Source organism: Lynx rufus, unplaced genomic scaffold, assembly GCF_022079265.1.
Source record: "Lynx rufus isolate CCGP_SWC_20201006 ecotype Redwood Valley unplaced genomic scaffold, mLynRuf1.p SCAF_9, whole genome shotgun sequence".
In the NCBI taxonomy this organism is placed as follows: domain Eukaryota; kingdom Metazoa; phylum Chordata; class Mammalia; order Carnivora; family Felidae; genus Lynx; species Lynx rufus.
In genome coordinates this window covers 54,536,526-54,559,668 of record NW_025814897.1, presented here as the reverse complement: position 1 = coordinate 54,559,668, position 23,143 = coordinate 54,536,526, and the positions used below count along the sequence as shown (strand labels likewise).

General features: G+C 39.1%; 1 protein-coding gene across 1 annotated transcript in view; it reads right to left on the bottom strand.

The window, feature by feature from the left end:
* Positions 1-23,143, bottom strand: part of INTS4 (integrator complex subunit 4) — a 118,708-nt gene that overhangs the window by 44,416 nt on the left and 51,149 nt on the right. Inside the window, exons 7-11 of the mRNA XM_047071285.1 lie at positions 21,102-21,190; positions 20,030-20,150; positions 13,236-13,307; positions 11,359-11,533; positions 3,557-3,762 (exon numbers count right to left, since the gene is read on the bottom strand). Of these exons, the coding sequence (XP_046927241.1) occupies positions 3,557-3,762; positions 11,359-11,533; positions 13,236-13,307; positions 20,030-20,150; positions 21,102-21,190 (663 nt within the window). The remainder of the gene's footprint in view (positions 1-3,556; positions 3,763-11,358; positions 11,534-13,235; positions 13,308-20,029; positions 20,151-21,101; positions 21,191-23,143) is intronic.

Below are 23,143 nucleotides of genomic sequence, written 5' to 3'. Positions count from 1 at the left end.
TTTAGCTTCCCCACACTTGTGGGGCAAAGCTCAGGCTCCCCAGCACTGCATACAAAGTCCTTCACAATCGCTTCTCTGCTCATTTCTCCCTCAGAGCCACATGAACTTCTCAACATCCCTGTCCATGCTGTGCCATTTTGGCCTTCCCAGCCTTCATCTGTGGCCATATGCTATCGCTCCGGCTAGAATGTCATTCCTTAGCTTACTTTTGATACTATCTTGTAATTACTGATCTATACTTCTGCCTTCTCTAAAAAACCGTGAGCAACTCAGAGGTAAGAACTAGTACTGTCTTTCACATCCTCAGAACCTGGCACAGAACCAGACTCCATAAAAAATAAATCAGGAAATATTTTCTGAATGACTTTATCAATATTATGAACTACTAACATGCCAAGCATTTTACATGAATTCACTTTCAATTCTCATAAGAAACAAATGAATATGTGAAATTATCCTCACTTTTTACTTGAGAAAACCAAGGACCAGAGAGAATAAATAACTTGTCCAAAGTCACAAAGTTGGTAGGACACCCTGAATAACTTCCAGGTGTTCTTCTCTTAATAGGATTTTCTTTTTTTAAGTTTATTTATTTTGAGAGAAAGAGAGAGGGTGCAAGTAGGGAAGGGGCAGAAAATGGGAGAGACACCATCCTGAGCAGGCTCTGCGCAGACAAGCGATGTGGGGCTTGAACTCAGGAACCCGTGAGATCATGACCTGAGCTGAGATCAAGAGTCGGAGCTTGTGGGTGAGCTAACCAGACAGCCCACCTGATAGGATTTTCAAAGCTCTGCAAGAGCTGGTCCCACTCACCTCCAGGCCTAATCTCATACCACACACGAAGTGCTCTTTGTACAGCCAGGCTCTCTTTTGGTCCCTCCACTGCCCATGCTTCTGCCTACCACAGTTTCTAGACTTGCTGCTCCTCTTCCTGGAATAGCCTTATACCCCACACTCCCAACTCTTCCTGCCATGCGAGAGCCTAATTCCTTCTTCGGAGATCAGCTTCAGAAGCCTTCCCTGCTTGCTGCACCCCCTTAGCCCCTACAGACCAAGTGCTTCTATGACATACTCCCATGGGACCTCACTCCTTTCTGTCATGAGCTCCTCACTCAGCTTATTACTATACCTTCATTATGTTGTATCTGTCTACCTCCCTCATACCTAAATTATAAGGTCCACGAGAGCAGCACCATGGTTCCTGCTCACTACTGTATCCTCCTTAACACAGTGCCTACCACATAATAGGTGGTTAATAAACACAAAACAACAACAAAAACAAAAACAAAAAAACCCAGGTGAAAAGGAAAGACCAAAGACAAGGACTGACCGGTTGATTCCAATCTGTCTGGTTCTACATGCCGTGAACTTAACCATTAGACACAATGCTTCCCATATGAACAAATCACCACCACTGATAGGAGGCAGCTATATTGATAAATTGGAAAAACTATATTCAAAGTAATAAGAAAATAATTTTGACTGTGTTTCTTAAGAAATTCCTAGTTATACAGCTGAGCTGTGCAGATCTGTTCTAGGACATGTTTACTAAGCATCCACTAAGTGTATGTTACTACATTGAACCCTGAAAGGAATACGATGAAGGGTACAACATGGTCACTCTCTTTAAGTAGCTCATAATCTCACAGAACGCCTGGATGGCTCAGTCAGTTGAGCACTGGACTTTGGCTCGGGTCATGATCTCACGGTTTGTTGAGTTCGGCCCTGCACCAGGTTCGCTGCTGTTATCGCAGAGCCAGCTTTTGATCCTCCCTCTCCCTCTCTCTCTGCCTCTCCCCAGCTTGTGCACGGGCATGTGCTCACTATCTCTCTCTCTCAAAAATAAAAATAAACATGAAAAAAAGTAGCTCGTGATGTCATCAGGGAGGTGAGATAACACCTGCCATTAATGATAAAATGTGAAAATGTGAAAACTGTAATAACAGATACATAAGCATGCTTGGCCCTGTGAACAATTCTGTACACCAAAACATTGCTTGGAACATAGCTCAGATATTTAGCAAACATGTCCTGAGCATCTACTTGTGTCAGACACTGTACCGCACTAGAAATAAAAAAATGAAAGAAGCCAGGATCCTGCCCCCTTAAGAAGTTCTCAGTCTTGTGAAATAAAGAATTAAATAATCAAAAAACATCCTGATCTATGCTAAACACAGGGTGACACAGGAGTACAAAGGAGTGCTACTTAACCCACTTGCTGTGGGTTGGTTAGGGAATATGCTGCCTGATGCAGATCCTGAGAATACACATGAGTCTACTAGGTGAGAAGTGGCTAAAAAAGGAAAAGAAAAGTGGCAGAGGGGGAAAACTTACAGTGAAAGAAAAATGGTGAGGAAAAGCATGCTGATTAGGGGAGTGACTCCAGTATAAAGTTCAAGATGAGGAATGGTGGAAAAGAATGCAAAAAAGGAAAGGCGGGGCTAGGTTGCAGGGCCCACCCACGGAGAACAATGCACAGAATGCTAGCTTGTCTTCTGAGGAAAAAAGCACATGAAAAACTATAGATACAGACTTAAAATTCAGGAAAGAGCTTACCAGAAGTGCTGAGCAACTGAGAAAATGATAGGAAACTTCAAAATCAAAGCACCCAATCCATTTTCTGAAGTAGATAGCAGAAATTTGTAACAAGTACTAATGACTACATCCAATAGCTACCCCTTTCACAGTATCTGAAAAACCAAAACCAAACCGAACGAAACCAGAAAAGAAACCAGAGACCAAATCTCATTTATTAGTATTTTGAAAAGCTGCGGTAGTCACAAATAAAATCCCAATACTTGAGAAAAATAATTCAAGAACCACAGAGAGTTGTACAGCCTGGGAGGCTAATCTGTGTTCTTATCCTGGCACAGCCACTTATTAGCTCTGTGACCTCACACAAATTACTTTCTTTTCTGTAAAACTCCAAGGTTGAATGAGTCTATTCCCTAAGATCCGTTTCTGCTTTAACATCGTATGATTCACTAGAAGAACTAAATCAAATCAAAGGCTGAAAAGAATTCTTCATTATTTAGCCCCTGCCCTAATTATCTGTAACCACTTCTCTCCCTGCTTCTATTACTTCAGCTCTATGCTACTTCACAATGAATGCCTTTTAATTCCTCACATGCATCATACTCACTCTTACCTCTGGATCCGTAGACACTGCTCCCCTGGTGCCCTTCCACCCCCACCACTTGTGTCATCCCTTCCTAAGAAAGGGTCTCACCAAGTCCTACTCCTCCTTCAAGTGTCCACTACAGCAGTCCTTCCTCCTTCCCCACCTCCCAAGCTTACCTCAGACAATTCAGGTCACAACCTGTCAGTATCCTCGGGGAACCCTGTGTTTTCCCCATCACAGCCATTCTAAGCTTTCTTTTAGTTTCCTGTTTAACAGCGAGTCTTCTGCACTTGGCAGAGTTGGGTACTAAAAAGACAGAATGGCACTGCCCACACACTACTGCATCCCCAGTACCTAGCACAATGCCTGGTTTAAAAAAAAAAGTGGCACTCAGTAGTTACTGGTGAAGAAACGAGTAACAAACTGAAGACTCACCTCTAACACAGCCAGGACGGTGTCAAGCTGATCCTCTCGGAGAGTGATATTGTTAGAAATTTTTCTCATGGTGTGTATGGACTGCAGACGTACTTCCTCAATTTCATCATTAAACATGTCGACCAGGAAATCAAGGCACTTCTCAGCAAAAGAGGGTGAAGATTGGGCCAGCATGCAGAGAGCCTCCACAGCAGCAATGCGGACCTCTACAGAAAAGGAGACCAATAAAACCGCACATCAGGTTAAGAGCCATGGGACGAGTCCAAGGATTCTTTCTCATTCAGGTTCGTCTTTCGCTTTCTACCCCTCTCACTTGACAAGCTCTCTCTGGAAGATCTCCTCCATGCCCACAGATTTGGCTACCACCTTCACGGTGACCTAAGAACAAGGACTTTGGTGTCAGAGGGACTAAGGTTTAGATCCTCACTCTGGAGACATGTGATCAAGTCACACTTCTGTCTCCATTAACTGAATTTCTTGAAAACTAAAGTTCTTATTTAACTCAGTACTCCAACCACAGTACTCCACTCAGTACTTTTTTAAAAAAGCGGATTTTATATTACATTAGGATTAAAACAGACTAGGTATCATTTTCGCATTTTAGAAATAAGATTCAGCAAAGTGAATAAACTTGCCTTAAAGTGAGTAAGAACACAGATAAGACTAGTACCCAGGTCTGCTGATTCTAGACTAGCATCACACAGTGGCTAAGGATACATGCTTTAGAATGAGAAAGATCTCACAGTGAACTGTGAAGAGTAATCCCTCCATTAACTTGGAGGGAGATTTTGAATAAGTAACTTCCAAATGCCTCATTTTTTCCCCCTTAACCAGATATAATACTCGTTTCCTCACAAAGTAGTTAGGAGAACTAAATGACATAATACAGGTAAAGCATATAGCACACTGCCTGGCATATATGTTAAAAGCTTAGTAGGTATCAGCTACGGCATAGGTATGGGTCTTATAAGCACTCTGAAAACAGAGGCATGTCTTCTTTTTGTATGCCCCAAACAGGTAACAGTGAAGCCACTAAATTCAGGAAGCCCCTCATTCATTCACTGGTAATGTTTCCTGAATGTGTACTATATGCCAGGCCCTGTGCTGGGACACAAAGATGAGAGATGAATAAGCTATAGACAATGCTCTCGAGATTTCCATACATGCTTCTTTTGTTCCTGGTCCCCACATGGTTCTGCCACGAAATGTACAGTTCCAAAAAAGGAAGAAAAATAAACCACTCAAATTGTGGTTAAAACTCACAAATATAATTTGTTTTTGTATAAGAAAGATTTTATAGACACTTTAAAAGCAGAGTTACTACATTAAAGGGAGACGACTCATATTGTTCTTGGTAGTTATGAATTCTTCCTTTCATCAGAAGGGAAGGATTTACTACACTTCATAATAATGTAATTTAAACATGAAATTGCTAATAATTACAAAGAAAGCCAGAGATGGACCCAAATCTATTAACTGTGGGCTCTTCTGCCTAGGGCTTTACCCATTATGTCACACTAAATCACATGTAACTCTTACAAATCCACAAAGAGAATCACAGAGACTTCTGATCAGAGGGAGATAATTAGTAGAGACCTGAGCTGATGCCAATTCCAAGCAAAAGCAAAGAAACTTGGTGTTTCACTTTGTATGCGTAATCTGGTAAGTTAACTATTTCTACTAGACTTTTTGGAATGCTGAAATGTATTACAGTCTTGGGACACCTGGGTGGCTAAGTCAGTTGAGCAACTGACACTTGATTTCGGCTCAGGTCATGATCCCAGAGCCATGGATCAAGCCCTGCACTGGGCTCCATGTTGAGTGTGGAGACTGCTTAAGACTGACTCTCTCTGACACACACACACACACACACACACACACACACACTCTCTCTCTCTCTCTCTCTCTCTCTCTCTCTCTCCCCCCTCTCCAGCGGAAGGAAGGAAGGAAGGAAGGAAAGAAGGAAAGGAAAGGAAAGGAAAGGAAAGGAAAGGAAAGGAAAGGAAAGGAAAGGAAAGGAAAGGAAAGGAAAGGAAATGTATGTATTACAGTCTATTTAAGGGTTCAGAGCAAAGGAATCAGCTATGCCAGAGGGGAGGAAAAAAAAAAAAAGACTGATACTTGGGTGCCTTAACATGTGTAATAAGATCCTGGCTTTGCTACTTATTAGCTTTGTGCTTAGTACTGAAGACACAAAGATGAACAAGAAAGAGAAGGTCTCCCAGGGCATACAGACAAGAATAGTTAATTGTATTACAAAGCGTTGTATACAAAGTGATGAGTGGTACCAATGAAAAGTAGAGGGAGTGTAAGAAAATACAGCAGAGGTATGTAGCCCACTCAATAGGATCAGAGGCAACTTTTTGAAACAAGTGACCTCTAAAACAATACCTAAGGGAGTTGCTAAGTCTAAAGAAAGGGAAAAAGCCTTTCTAAGTAGAGGAACCAGATTAACAAAGGCCCAAGTGAGAGGCAGAACATGGAACTAGAGGAATCAAAATGTGTGTGATGTGGTGCCAGGGTGGCTCAGTCAATTAAGCCTCTGTCTCTTGATCTTGGCTCAGGTCATGATCTCATGGTTTTAAGTTCAAGCCCCACATCGGACTCTGTATTGATAGTGCAAAGACTCCTTAGGATTCTCTCTCTTCCTCTCTCTCTCTCTCTGCCCCTCCCCCATGTGAACATGTGTGTTCAATCTCTCTCTCTCTCTCTCTCAAAATTAACTTAAATTTTCCTGTTTGAAAAAAATTAAAAAAATAAAAATATGTGTGATACTAGAGTCCACAGCCAATGAAATAAGGCTTCATTTCATTCTCAGAAACATGTCCCTAATTTGCCTCAATTTTATAAGTATGACAAAATTAGAAAACTGTGGGTCACCTGGGTGGCTGAGTTGGTTAAGGGTCTAACTTCTGCTCAGGTCATAATCTCACAGTTCAGATGGCCAACAGGCACATGAAAAGATGCTCAATGTCACTCCTCATCAAGGAAATACAAATCAAAACCACACTGAGATATCACCTCAGGCCAGTCAGAGTGGCTAAAATGAACAAATCAGGAGACTATAGATGCTGGAGAGGATGTGGAAAAACAGGAACCCTCTTGCACTGTTGGTGGGAATGCAAACTGGTGCAGCCACTCTGGAAAACAGTGTGGACGTTCCTCAAAAAATTAAAAATACATCTACCCTATGACCCAGCAATAGCACCGCTAGGAATTTACCCAAGGGATACAAGAGTGCTGATGCATAGGGGCACTTGTACCCCAATGTTTATAGCAGTACTTTCAACAATAGCCAAATTATGGAAGGAGCCTAAATGTCCATCAACTGATGAATGGATAAAGAAATTGTGGTTTATATGCACAATGGAATACTACGTGGCAATGAGAAAGAATGAAATATGGCCTTTTGTAGCAACGTGGATGGAACTGGAGAGTGTTATGCTAAGTGAAATAAGTCACACAGAGAAAGACAGATACCATATGTTTTCACTCTTATGTGGATCCTGAGAAACTTAACAGAAGACCACGGGGGAGGGGAAGGAGGAAAAAAAAGAAAGAGAGGGAAGGAGCCAAACCATAAAAGACTCTTAAAAACTGAGACTAAACTGAGGGTTGATGGGGGGTGGGAGGGAGGGGAGGGTGGGTGATGGGTATTGAGGAGGGCACCTGTTGGGATGAGCACTGGGTGTTGTATGGAAACCAATTTGACAATAAACTTCATATTAAATCATCATCATCATCATCATCATCATCATCATCTCACAGTTCAAGCCCTGCATCGCACTCCACTCTGGCAGTGTGAGTATGCTTGGGATCCTCTCTCTCTGCCTCTCTCCCACTCATGCTATCTCAAAATAAATAAAACTTTAAAAATAAACAAACAAACAGAAAGCTGCCATACCTGATACTCACTTTCCAAAGTTCCTTTAGTTAAACCTTACTGACAAACTTATGTAGAACTAAGTCACATAAACATTAATAGTGACAAAATTCAATTGTAAAACTAAACAAAGCAAAAACACGAGTAAAAACTAATAAATAAAATAGACTCCAGTTACTTGTCTGAAGATAAAATGTGTATTAATAACTGGACTTCTCTCGAGCGAGAGAGGGAGAGGGGGAGAGGGAGAGGGGGAGAGGGAGAGGGGGAGAGGGAGAGGGGGAGAGGGAGGGAGGGGGAGAGGGAGGGAGAGGGAGAGGGAGGGAGAGGGAAGGAGAGGGAAGGAGAGGGAGAGAGAGGGAGAGAGAGAGGGAGAGACAGACCTACTATGTAAGTGTAATTCAAGTATCAAGTTCACAGAGAACAAAAAAGCAGAGTTGCTTTTACCTAATTTCTATATACAGGCTTCCCATTATCCAAAAGTAGAGGGTTACCACAAAACCTTTCACAAGCTGAAATAACATAAAGCACATATCCCTCACTTTCCAAAAGTTAACTTTATGCCACCTCACTTTTACAAAAGACTTACATGAGTATGGTAAGGACTTTTTTCATGAAAATGAACTCCTCTTTGGATTTCTTTTGGTTAACGAAAACAGGTACTGATGTAGGTCTTTCATAAAAGCAAAGCAGTGTAATGCAAACTGTAGCAAAGTGGGGAAGGTACTAATACACCGAAACTTAATAGCAAACTAGATAAGGTAATCCAATTGGGGGGGGGGGGATGGTATTTATTTTGAGAAAGAGAAAGAGTGTGGGGCAGACGGAGGGACAGAGAGAAAGGGAAAGAGAGAGAATCCCAAGTAGGCTCTGCACTGTCATGCGTGGAGCCCCACGTGGGGCTCGAACTCATGAACCGTTGAGATCATGACCTGAGCTGAAATCAAGAGTAAGAGGTTTAACCCACTGGGGCTCCCAGGCGCCCCAAGATAATTCAATTCTTACATCCTCTAACAGAAAATTGTCTTTAAAAAGTAATTTTCTTGCCCTTCTAAGAAGTTCTATTCTGAGGTAATTTTTATAGGCATTTTAAAGACCTGAGTTCTAATCCTGACACAAATTTACTATAAAATTTGGACAATCAGTATTATCTCCCCTGGTCTGTTACCCTTACTAACAATGAGAAGGTTGTAGTCAATCATCTCAAAGCAATGACATTTTTTTATGTGACATAGATAGCATCATATTATGGAAATTCTAAGAGCTTTGCAGAATTTCTATTAATGGCTAAGATGGCCAGATTTATCTTTCTGTCTGAAACAACTAAAAACAGAGATAAGAAAAAGAAACAACAGTATTCAATACACTGGAACATAAGATAAAAAAAGGGTAGTGATCCCTAAGAGAAAGGAAATAAATGAGGTGAGCTCTAGAATTATACCCCTTTACTATCTGGGAAATTTCCAGATTCCAGGTCCCCCTGAGTTGAGAAGACAGAGCTGGGAGTCTGAAAAAGCCAATGTGGATAGAGTTCATAACGCACGGAGCCTGGAGGCTGCTTCAGCTTCTGTGTGTGTGTGCCTCTCTCTCTCTGCCTCTGCCTCTCTCTCTCTCTCTCAAAAATGAATAAACGTTAAAAAAAATTTTTTTTTGAAAGATATCACCCGAGTTCTGATCTGTAAAGAAACTATCTGAGGTCTGAGAAAAGAACCAATAAACGGGACTAGAGGGAAAAATCTCCAAAACTCATAAATGGTCTACCACTATTTCAGAAGAGTCTGTTTGAGTTGGGAGAAAAATAAGCCCTAGACTAAATTCTGCCTCAGTCCCACTTAACAAAGCTTAAAAATAAGACATGAAATAACTGTATCCCAGAATAAAGCTCAAGAATATTTATAAGTAGGGACGTCTGGTGGCTCAGTAGATTAAGTGTCCAACTTCAGCTCAGGTCATGATCTTGCAGTCCATGGGTTCGAGCCCCATGTCAGGCTCTGTGCTAATAGCTCAGAGCCTGGAGCCTGCTTTGGATTCTGTGTCTCCCTCTCTCTCTGCCCCTCCCCTGCTCACACTCCATCTCTCCCTATCTCTCAAAAATAAACATTAAAAATTTAAAAAAAAGTATTTATTAAGAATATAACAATGTTCATTACCCAATAAAGTAAAATTCACAATGGCTGGCATCCAATTGAAAATTACTATGCATGCATAGAAGTAGGAAAATATAATTAATAATGAGAAGAAAAATCAATCAACCAAACGAACAAAGAAATCACACAAATTGTAGAATTAGCAGACAAAAACATTAAGATAGTTATTGTAAATGTATTCTCTGTTGACAAAGTTAAAGAAAAGACCAAGCAGATTAAGAAGATATGTATGAGATACTTAACAAACTCAAATTCTTATTCTTATTATTTTTTTTTTTTTCTGAGAAAGAGTATGCACAAGTTGGGGAGAGGGTCAGAGAGAGAATCTTAAACAGGTTCCACACTGAGCATGGAGCCCGATCCGGGGCTCAATCCCACAACCCTGGGATCATGACCTGAGCCAAAATCAAGAGTCAGACACTCAACTGACTGAGCCACCCAGACGCCCCTAAACAAAACCAAATTCTAATTGAACTTGTACAAATGAAAACTATAATGTCTGAGATGAAAAATACACTAGGTGGGATTAAAATCAGATTACACATTGCATAAGAAAAGATGAGTTAACTCCAAAACAAAGCAATAAATACCAAAATGAAAAGAGAAAAAGACTAAAAGAAAACAGGAATGAATGGGGCGCCTGAGTGGCTCAGTCGATTGAGTGTCTGATTCTTGATTTCAGCTCAAGTCATGACCCCAGAGTCATAGGATGGAGCTCTAAGGCAGGCTCCATGCTAAGCATATATCCTGGTTAAGATATTCTCTCTCTCTCTCTCTCTCTCTCTCTCTCTCTCTCTCTCTTTCTCTCTCTCTCTCCCCCTTTGCCCATCTCCCCTCCTCTCTCTCTAAAATAAAGAAAAAAAAATTAAATAAAAAAAATAGGAATGAAGCACCCGTGAGCTACAGGACAACCTCAGTAGTCTAATGTATGTGTAATTGGAGTCTCCAAAGGAACATGGGGCCAGAAAAGTATATGAAGAAACAATGGTCCAAAGATTTTCCAAATTCGATGAAAACTATAAATCCACAGATCTAAGAAGCTCAACAAACTTCAAGCATAAGAAACATGAAAACTATACCAAGGCACAGTGTAATTAAATTGCTTAAAGCTAGTGATAAAGAAAAAATCCTAAAAGCAGCTAGAAAAAGACACATCATATACAGAACAAATATAAAAAAAATGGCAGCAGAATGCAAACCAGAAAATGTGGAACATCTTTACAAGACTGATTAAAAAAAAAAAAAAAAACCCATTAATCTAGAATTCAATTTCCAGTGAAATATCTTTCAAAAAGAAGGTGAAAGAAAGTTTTCATTAGTCATAATAATAAAAGCTTTGAGGTCAGACATACCTGGGTTTAAATATTGCCTCTGGGTGTTCAAAAACAAGTTACCATTATCAATATCAATGATATCAATTTTTACTACCAATTATTAAGTGCTTACTATAAACGGGTCATGTTCTGTGCCAAGTATTTTGTATATATATAACTTCATTGGATTTTCATAATTCAGAAACACTTACAATCAACCATGTCATATAGAAATGCTGGAATTTGAATCCAGATTGAACCCAAAGTCCGTGCTCTTTACCATTGCATTACACACCTGGGCCTCAATCTTCTGTTTTTAAAATTAAATAATAGTAGGTACTTCATAGAGTGACTATAAAGGCTAAATGAGACAATACATGTATATTAACCAGTACGATGCCCAATATATAGCCGTCACTCAGTAAATGGGTACCGTTATTATTACGCACTCATACTTACCATACATCTCATCTTCCAATCCATGAACAAAGGCTCCACAAGCTCCTGACTCAATCAAGTTCACAGCTCCCGTATCTATTTCCTCCTTGGGAGCATCATCTCCCCACTTTCTGCCGCTGGAAAACTCCCCTGAACTGTAAAGTTCCTTGGCACGTTCGTGTGCAGTGCGTTTTCTCTGTATAGGACAATGACAATTACCACTTGCAGGAGGTTCATGAGGGAACAGTAAGATGTACCTTGGGAACATGGGAAGGTAGGAAATAAGATTGCTCTCTGAGACTTAAATTTTCAAAAGAAAATAATAAATCAGAGCAAAGAACTGTAAATTCAACTTAAAGTAAGACTAAAAGTTCACAGGTCTGTCACAGCTGATAGTATTCTTATTGAAGATAGCAAAAGAATGTGCTGATCAGACAGGTGGTTGTTCACCATGGCAACACAGGAAAAGGAAAACCAGAGAGGAAAATAATAGCAGTGTCCCTCCACACCATCCTGGGTAGATAATAACACTGACCCTAGAAAAGAATTTTTGTTTAGTCCCAATAGACGTAAGTCTGAATTTGGTAACACTGTGCTTTATTTGAGCAACACTGCACTTACCATGCAACCTTCTAGTAAATTCCCTTTCTATATAGACTGCCTAAACAGGAATATACTGGCCAACTAAAGTAAATATCCAATTAAATTGAGTTATGTTTCTCAGCATGAATGAACTGTCATTCTGCTTTATATATCAGCCTCTTATGAATCATCTTGGTGTGAGTCCACATCCTTGTGGCTGATCATCTCAAAGGCACTGATGAAATATAGCACCTAAGCCTACAAGGATGTGGGTCAGATGAAGTTTACACTCTGTGATGTATCTTAGAAACCCTTGCATTACTCATCCTTCACCATTCACCATGAGCATGCTGTTTTTCATATTTCTACTCTAGTATACACAAAGAACACTTAATCACCAACCTCAAATTAAGGCAATGACCTTCAGGAATCCACATGGCAATGTTTCATTAAGCGTAAACAGAAACTCTCTAACCATTCCTAAGAATTTATCTTATGGAATGACTCAAAAGAAGACAAGATCTAATATGCATGAAGATGATATTCTTTATGTAATTTTAAATGGTAGAAAAATTGGGAGAATCTATATGACACGGGGTTAAAAAATTATGTCACATCAACTTAAGATATACAATCAGTAAAAATGATAAGTATAAAGCTGACTCTATGAAAAAAAAGCATATGATGTAGTGGTAAATGCAAAAAGTAGACTACAAAATTATCTGAATACAATGATTCAATGTTTACAACATGCATAAGAGCTGGAGAGAAAACTACCAAAATGACAGAAGTCACTGTGTTAGAGTAGCGGGAATATGGGTAAGTTGTTTCCCTTTTCCTTCTATTTATCAAAGATTCTGTAATTCTTTATTATCACTTTTATAATTTACAAATGAAGATAATGATATATTAACTTGTACACAGTCCTGACAATTGTCGGAGAACTAACACAGTCAAGGCATTCCATAAGAGGCACTGTTACTGTTTAGAGAAAGAATTTACTCACTTTTCCATGGAAACTCTGGAAAAGGAATCCTAACATGTCCTACAGTCTCATAAAATAAGACCAGACCTTTGTAGTTTCTATATAAAACACACCCTGTGTAAAGTATTTCATTAAAATAATTTAAAATTTAATGAAGTAACTTGTAATTTGGTTCAAGTTATTAAGATTTTTAAACTAAAATGTAATCTAGTCACCCAACATTTACTTAACAAATATATGGGCTGCAAAACTAAACCAACACCACTCGGCATACAGCTACACTGATAATGGTTACAGAAACCCAATTTAAACAACAAAGATTTCAAGTTACCCTAAGATCTGACATAAGCTTCTTGTCAAGTGTCTGCTCCAAGAAATGAGAACTGACTTGTTCCATAGAACCCTGTAAAAACAAAGAATCCAGAGCAAATTAAACAACTTTTAAGACCTGAACATTATCTTAAAATTCAAAGTTTGCAGCCAACGTAAACGCATAAAGATAACATTATTCTCCATAGCAAAGATGCTTAGGAGTTCTGAATCATCAGCAAAATAAAAAAAAAAAAAAACATTAGCAATAGCAGCTAGCAGCTAAACAGAGCTTACTATGCGTCACACACCATTTATAAATATATTAACTAATTTAGTCCCCCTATGAAGTAAATATTATTATTTGTCCCATTTTATATATGGAGGAAAAAAGAAAAGTTAAAAAGAAAAAAGAAAAGAAGGCACAAAAAGGTTAGGTGACTCATTCAAAGTCACAGGTAATTTACAGAGCTGGGCTATAAACCAAGGTTCCAGAATCCTTTGCCTTCACCACTACTCTCCACTATTTCTCCATTCCTTTTCATCCTGTTCTTTCCATCATTTGTTCATTCACTCACTCATTCAATAAAGATATATTTACTGAGCAACCATTTAACTATATGCCTCCAGTAACCAGGCAGAGCATACAAAAATAAGACATCAATTCTACACTCAATGATCCCACAGACTAGTGAGGGAAAATGGTAAGGAAAGAGATAACTGTATTATGTATAAAATGTTATAATACATATATAAAGGGTACTATGGGAAACTCAGAGAATAAGAAATACAGGGTGGAGGCAGGGAGAGATATATTTGGGGAACCAGTAATCACAAGTGCAAATGCATAGAGAGAGAATGCCATGAGGGAACCATCAAGTGAATGAAACACAGGATAGTGGTGCCAAAAATGAGACAGGACAGCAAGGGAACAGATCATAAAAGGCCTCTCTCATATCCTTCTTTGTGTTTGTTATGGTAAGGGCTTTGCCATAATTATGAATAATAACTAGACAATCTTTTTTATTTGTTTTTCTTTTTTTTTTTTTTTTAATTTTTTTTAACGTTTATTTATTTTTGAGACAGGGAGAGACAGAGCATGAACAGGGAAGGGTCAGAGAGAGGGAGACACAGAATATGAAGCAGGCTCCAGGCTCTGAGCTGTCAGCCCAGAGCCCGACGCGGGGCTAGAACTCACGGACCGCAAGATCATGACCTGAGCCGAAGTCGGCCGCCTAATCGACTGAGCCACCCAGGCGCCCCTAGACAATCTTTTTTAAACAGTGAGCTCAAAATTATACAAAATATTTTACTTCTATTTAAAATTTTTATTTCTAATAATCCCAAAAAGAATGTAAATTATCCTTTTTTTTTTTTTTTTTTAAAGTAATCACTCCGCCCAACATAGGACTCAAACTCATGACCCCAAGACCAAAAGAGTTGCATGCTCTACTGACTGAGCCAGCCAGGCACCTTGAAATATCCTCATTTTTTAGGTGAGAAATTGAGGCTGAGAAATTTGGTAACTTGCTCATTTCAAATAAGGGTGAAACACAGATTTACACCTCATAAACATCCTCTTAGCAACAATGTGGCTAATGGACCAGAAAGAATCAAAATGAAGCAGAGGGATGGGTTAGCAGGCTATTAGAGCAGTTCCTAGACATTCTTAAGAAATATATTGACAATCTTCTCTAATTCCTGAGTCAGTAAATATGTAAATGCTTATACAGGCTTGGACTTTTTTTTCTCCAATCACATTTTCCATAGATAGTTACATGTTCTTTGGGAATATCCTCACCCAAGTTAACACCTTTCCTACAACACCAGGAGAGCAACTGTTAAACTATTTTCACGTAAGTAGTTTCAAATTTTTTTCTTACTTCTACATGGTACAGTTGATGGCCTTCTTTGTTACACAGATCTGAGCCAATATCAAATCCAACAGTCACGTTTTTAATCCAAACATCAATTTTATGAATAAGAACTACAAATTTTTAAGATCTCCTTTAATTTTGTTTAGTTTTACCACCAGCATTAACAGTTGGATTTTTAGGGGGCACTTTTTTTTCCTATAAAAATCAAATTTTTGTTTTGTTTTGTCTTTTAAGAAGATCTACATGCAACACGGGGCTTGAACTCACAACCCTGAGATCAGGAGTCACATACTCTATCAACTAAGCCAGCCAGGTGCCCCAAGAATGAAGTTTTAATAACTTCACAGTGAACTACTCAAATCCCTAGTCTCAATGCTCTCCTCCAATTCCTTTAGCCGAGCTCTCTCCTGACACAGTAGCAGAGAGGGAGTAGTATTCAAATGCCAGCCTCAAAAATTTACATATCATTATTTGCAACAAACTTCCCATGCTATCTTGAGACTATGTGAAGCTTTCCATTTTAGTCGACAAATACCAAGAGCTCTATGACACAGTAACCCACTCAAAAAATGTTGGGATCTAAACTAGTACAAACAGTGGAAATAGAAAAGGGAGACATTTAAAAGAGGTCAAGAAGACAGTCCTGGTAAGAGCTGATAACTCCGTGGATACTGGACACAGAAAGAATTCCCAAATGCCTCTGGGTTTACAACTGGGTAAATGATGGCATCATTCATGAAAGTGCTAGAGGAGTAGATGTGACCAGAAAGAGGAATTCATCATCCGGTATATCTCACCAAGCAGAAAAACATCTACATTCTTGTCTACTTTAACCAAGACAAATACATTCAGGTAAGGTCTCTCCAACTGTGCTAGTACTATTTAACAATTTATATTTACAACACTAAGAAAACCATGATACTTAACAAACAAGTATGCCAAACCTGCTTTCGGAACAAAAACTGCTCAATTATAACTGTTCAATAATAATGTAAATCTGCACTAGCCTCCAGCTTCTACCCAATTAAGTGACAAAGAAAAGTAACCCACCCCCCCCACCAAAAAAAAACCCCAAAAAACAAAAAAACAAAAAACTACCATGTGAAACATAAAACTGCCACTGACAAAGACATGTGCATTTGCCCTGGGAAAGACTAGCCCTTATGGCTATGGACTTAACCTACAATCTATCTGAAAATATTATCATCTTTAAGGTCAAACACTTCTGGAGTCTTATAAAGAAGGTTGAACCATTACTGAGTAAGAAAGATCAAACATCTTAAGCAGAAGTCATTGAACTAAAAATTATATTCTAAATAAAACACCAATTACCATGATTAATTTCACAGTAATGACTGTATTCTAAATCGTCCCATGGAGCTGCATACTTGCAATCAACTTTCTTTGCCTCAGTGGGAAAGTTACGGATAACTACAAACTGATTTTCCACATGGTTTTGAATTTTCTGCAACAGCCTACTTCTTAAATTTTTCATAATGCTAGAAGCCAAGGAGAATGGAGACTTGATTTTTTTGTGCAAGATGGACTTAAATCTAAAGCCTTATCATTTAAGTTCTTGAAGAACCTGGCTTCTGCTTTCCTCTTGAGCTTTATCTTGCTGCACATCCCACACGTTTAACATTATCCCCCCACAACCAAGATATATTAAACTGCTTATACTTTAGTATGATATTGTAGTTTAGTATACTAGTATGCATGACAATTGTACTCCTTCTGTATCTGCTTATATTTTCTCCTTCCTTACTTACTTACTTAGCCAACTCATATTTATCCTGCAAAACTCAGTTCAGAAATCACCTCCCCCAAGAAGCCTTCTGTCAATGTGTTAGGTGCTCTCTTTCCTAGGAGTACCAGGTATTATAACTGACTGATTGCTTAGGTCAACCTACCAGACTGCCAGCTCTTTGAAGACAGCAACTATGCTCAGTTGATGAACACAGTCTGAAAACTATATGCAGTTTAGATGACAATTTTGTCTATTCAAGAGTTGGAGTGGGGGAGTACACCTCTTTGACACAGAGGAACTGGTAAATCAGCAGGGCATTAACTGTACAACCACAGCTGTCAATGTGTAACTGGACTATCGCTAGGAAGAGATTCCACATGAGTTTTAGATCATGAAGTGTCATTTACTAGCTATGTGGCCTTTGATATGTTACATCACTTTTCCAAACCTTATTTTATTATCTACATAATGATTAACAGAATATCTACCTCAAAGAGTTTAAAAACATTGTTTTTAATGTTTATTTTAGAGAAAGAGAGAGAGAGAGACAGAGACAGAGCGCAAGCAGACGAAGGTGCAGAGAGAGAGAGGGAAGCACAGAATCCTAAGCAGACTCCAAGGTCTGAGCTGTCAGCACAGAACCCACGTGGGACTCAAGATCTGAGTCGAGGTCAGACACTTAATTGACTGAGCCACCCAGGTAGGTACCCCTCAAAGAGTTTAAAAGAATTAAAAATTATCTGCAATAACTATGTTTATTAGGATATGTATGTATATATATGTACATATGTACTTGTTCATATAAAAAAGTGGGTATATGTGCATGTGTATGTGTACAGGACTAAAAGTGCCTAGCTTTTAGGCTAGAACTTTTAGGCTTTTAGGGTAAGAACTTAGCTTTTAGGGTAAGAACTCTATAAATAGTAACAATGATTATTATCAGTAAAATTAGATTGTTAATTGCTTTTGAAGTACAAACATAATTACTTATATAATTTGGAGCTGTTTGGATCTGAAATCACTGAAATTAAAACATAAAGCATTTGGGGCGCCTGGGTGGCGCAGTCGGTTAAGCGTCCGACTTCAGCCAGGTCACGATCTCGCGGTCTGTGAGTTCGAGCCCCGCGTCAGGCTCTGGGCTGATGGCTCAGAGCCTGGAGCCTGTTTCCGAGTCTGTGTCTCCCTCTCTCTCTGCCCCTCCCCCGTTCATGCTCTGTCTCTCTCTGTCCCAAAAATAAATAAACGTTGAAAAAAAAAAATTTAAAAAACAAAAAAAAAACAAAAAAAAAACATAAAGCATTTGACTCAAGTTAGAAGCATCTAAGTGGAAACTCTTTCAATTCACCGTGGTAATTCATTATTCATATAGTTTTACGTAATAAAATTCATATCTTACAGGGTACAAAACTGAAAAATCTGAATTACCCTGCTTTAAGGATTACTCTTCTGCCTACTCAAATCAAGATGTATTATTGAATCATTCCCCTGCAACATCTCCCTCACACACACACACACACACTGCACACTGTAGATGCTCAGGAAATGTTGAATGACAGAATTTGGTGAATGATTGGACTGTTCCAAATTTTAAAATATTTGAAAACCAAAACACAGCTTTAAAATGTGAATTCAGGGGCGCCTGGGTGGCGCAGTCGGTTAAGCGTCCGACTTCAGCCAGGTCACGATCTCGCGGTCCGGGAGTTCGAGCCCCGTGTCAGGCTCTGGGCTGACAGCTCGGAGCCTGGAGCCTGTTTCCGATTCTGTGTCTCCCTCTCTCTCTGCCCCTCCCCCGTTCATGCTCTGTCTCTCTCTGTCCCAAAAAATAAATAAAAAAACGTTGAAAAAAAAAAATTAAAAAAAAATAAAATAAAATGTGAATTCAAAAATAAAACCAAGGGAGCCTGGGTGGCTCACTCGGTTGAGTGTCCAATTCTGGATTTTGGCTCAGGTCACAATCTCATGGTGGTGGGATCGAGCTCCACGTTGGGATCCGTGCTCAGCATGGAATCTGCTTAAGATTATCTCTCTCTCCCCCTACCCCTCTTTCCCGCTTGTGCTCTCTCTAAAATAAAATAAATCAAATCAATAAAAATACATAAAATCACTAACTGGCTTGTTTAACTCTGTACTTTATCATAGACAAGCAATATGATCTAGTACTGAAACCATCCAAATTCCTTATTATTCCATGAAAATGCTTCACACAAGTTTCAGCAGTTATCCCATAAATACTGGTCTTAGGAGTAGGGCTATCATTGAATCTGTGTCCAAAGTATTCAGCCAACAATCTTACCAAGACTGGCAGAGATGGGGGCCCCAAAAGGGAAGTGTCCAAAAAGAATCTCAGATTTTCTTGCTGTGACATTTATATAAATTTTTACAAATACTTATATATGTGTTTACATATTACAACCACCCCCAAGACCCCATGTTTAGTATAGTACTTTATAATTTGTATTTTCATATATAGTATCACATTTGAGCATCATGACAACCATGTGAGGTAAACATGAGAGAATATTATGACCCACTTAACAGATGAGGAAACTGAGACTAAAGATCAAGTGGCATGTCCTAGATAACATAGTTATAAAACAGGGCTGAGTAATAATACACCAACATTCTTTCTTCTGTAAGACAGTTCTATCTCTGAAAAGTTAATTTTTCTTTCTTTTTTTTTTTTTAACAAATGTACCATGAATTACCGAAGGCAAAACAGTAGGAAAGTACCAGCCTAAAAGTCAGGAGATTAGTATTTGAAGCCCACTCTACAACTTTGTATCTGAAAATTGGATAATTAACTTCTCAGAGCTTCTGTTTTCTCACCTGAAAATGGGAATAATAGTAATTACCTTTCTAGGTTACCGTGAAGAGTGAATGAGATAATGTAAGTGGTGTCAGAGCAAACTCTCTGGGTCATAACAGGTGCTTAGTAAAGCAACTATTTTTATTATTTTCCTTTTCCTCTAGGCCTTGGCTGTCTCATATAGTAACAATGTTAAATAAGATTATCTTTAAAATTCTTTCTAGTTCTAAAAGACTACTTCTCCACTGGAAAGTAAGCCATTTATTTTTATTTTTAGAAATACTAGGGTTTCTATAAGTGAGTTATATCTATCCCTATCTGTAGTTTCTCAAAATATTTATACAAGTGTAACAATAAACATGTTCATTAAAGAAAGTGTAACTTACCAATAGCTTTGCAGCTTGAACTCGAACCACCCAAGAGCCGTCACTGACCATGTGACAAATTTTTCCAAATGCATCATCAACTAAGCGAATCTCTTCATTAGAAGAAGGGATTGGGACAATGCTAAATTAAAAGAAAAAAAACACACACACAAATAACAAAACAGGAGCCTAAAGCTGCAAGTTCAATAAACTGAGAATAACCATTGAAAACCAACACACACACACACACACACACACACACACACACACACGATGACAACTGAGTAATTCAAATCCTAGAGTGATAGAATACATTTCAGAGTAAAGAAATCACTCTGAGAGTATGAAACAACACTTTCAGTTACAGTGCAAATTTTCAGTGTCTGGAATAAAAGTGTTTAACCCACCAAAGGTTCAAAGATTTACAAAGATACCAAAAACTAGCTACCACAAAGTATTTTATATCTTTAAGTTTATTCTCTCCTATAATTGCATTGCTGTCAATATAGCAAATCACAGAATCAATATAAAATATTCTGGTTTTCCAATTTTAGCAGGCAGTTTAATGAAGAGGAAAAAAACACTTCTTTTTCCTACAGAAGCAGCTCTTTTACAAAATAGAATAATATTTATCTCTCTACCTCAAAGAATCACTGTGTAAATAAATGATTTAATTACTATGAAAACATTTTTAACAAGGAAAACACCTCATAAGGGATCATTATTCTCAAACTCACCTAGTGTCTTTACCTGGCATTTGTATTTACTAAAACGGGCCCTAAACAATTTAAAGATTAAAAAAAGAGTGGGGTGGGGTGCTTAGACAGCACTTGAGAAAGACAGCCAATCTCTCCATTTATAGATGAGCAGGCTGGGACCCAGAGAGGAAGTCTCTTTCCCAGGGTACATGGAAAATTCACAGAAGAGCTGAAAAATAAGGACCAAGCATCCTGATTATGCACTTTCCCCCTATTCCACACTGCTTTCTAAAAATCTAACCAACATTCCTTATCTGGAGGAGGGCTTTTTGCATGATGGGAGAAGAGAAAAATGGCTTAGCAATGAACAAAAGCTGGCTTACACCCACACTGACCTTTCAGGATAGAGCTGACTGACAACCCAGATAAGTTGGACTGCAGCACTGCGCACTTGTTCATAGTCATCAGACAGCAATTTACAGGCCTGCAAACAAGAATTCCAAAAGTCTATTAGTTCTGTGTCCTCACAGGTGATGTTCAAACTACCTTCAAAATGAAGACAGGGTAGCTGGATGAGGATGCCAATCAAAATACTTGTGGGTAGTTTTCACTTCTTGTACTTTTGCCCAACAAAGAATTCTTGGCCTCTGTCAGCTGTGTTCTGTGTTCTGACTCCCACCACACGTCTGAAAGCAGAACCACAGATTGAAAGACAGCACAAAAGCCACCTAGAATAGTATCGATCTTAGCAAAGCCTGCTGGGAGCCCACAGCGCTGTTCACATGGGCACAAACCCCAAATCTGAGTTGATGGGGTTTTTTTTTTCCCCTTTCTGTAAAATCAAAGCACAAATTTCTGGCAATCTGAAATCTCAAGCACTCTAAGTAAACGTATACTTTTAATGCTAAACTGCCAAAAGAAGCCAGATTTTTGTTTTACTTTGGTCTGAAATGGAATATCCCTGCCCCACCTACATAGCAACACCCTAGACTTCAACAACACCCGGAACTACTCCATTTCTAGAATTTAAAAATCCTATATTCCAGGGGCACCTGGGTGGCTCAGTCGGTTAAGCACCCGACTTTGGCTCAAGCCACGATCTCACAGTTCGTGAATTCAAGCCCTGCATTGGGCTCTCTGCTGTCAGCATGAAGCCAGCTTCGGATCTTCTGTCCCCCTTTTTCTCTGCCCTGTCCCCACTTGTTCTCTCTCTCAATAAATAAACTCAAAAAAAATTTTTTAATAAAAATAAAAATCCTATATTCCATGATCCTGTATTCCTCTGATCATAACCTGTTACTCCACCAGCTCCTCCATTTCCATGAATTAATCCGTCACATTTGCTCTTCAGTCTCACTTAACCTACCTATCCATTTAACCAAGATTTCCCAACCTTGCCTCTACTGTCATTTTGGACTATACAATTCTTTGTTGTGAGAGGCTATCCTCTGCACTGTTAACATGGTTGGCAATATTCTTGGCTTCTACCCACTAAACGGTTGTAACACAGCACCCTCTCCCTCTCCCTCGCAGTTACAAAAGCCCAAAATATCTCCAGACACTGTCAAATATCCCTTAGAGTAAAATCACCTTGGTTGAGAACCATTGCTTTAATCCTACCCTTTTTCTCCACATGAACCACCTTCTCCTTGCTCCATAACCTGCCTTTACTTAGTCCCAACAGCACTGTCAGCATTACCACTGACAATGCTCTCAAGACTTCTACAGCTGCTCTACAAACCCAACACCTCTCTCTATTCCTCACAAGGGCAGCAGAGCACTAGCAAAGACCACACTCTCTAGCGGACTGGGAGCTGATGATCTCGAACCTTACTGACTCTCTCTGAAATCTTTCACACCCCTGCTTTCCACTCCCATTCCCTAAGGCAGCTTATCTTAACCTCCCGCTCTGGGCCCCTACCCCACTTCCAGCCATAAGGCAGCATGTTTATCTGAGAAAAACCCAGGTCCTCAGGCACAAATGCTCCAACTCTTCCATAAGTTATAAATTCATTTATACCTGTATTCTCCCACACCTCATTTTCTTAATGTCTCAGGAAAAAGTATCCTAATTCCTAATCCTTCTACTTTTGCTATGGATCCCATCATTTCCTCACACAGGCCTTCCCTTACCCATCCTCCAATATAGGTCCTATTTGTGATTCTCTATTATAGCACCCTATTTATTTACTGCATAGCACTATTCACATGCTTAATTATTGTGTTTATTTATTTAATTGCCTGTCTCATCCATGAGAATGTGAAGGGCATGGATCCTATCCAACATGCTCGGTGTTATACAACCAGCATTAGGTATTCATTAATATCTGTTGGATGAATCAGCTCATGAATCTGATTTTCTGTTTAAAGGAACTTACTCTACCATCTATCCCCCTGTGTCTCTTCCATCACCAATTTCTCCCAAAACACTGGCTCC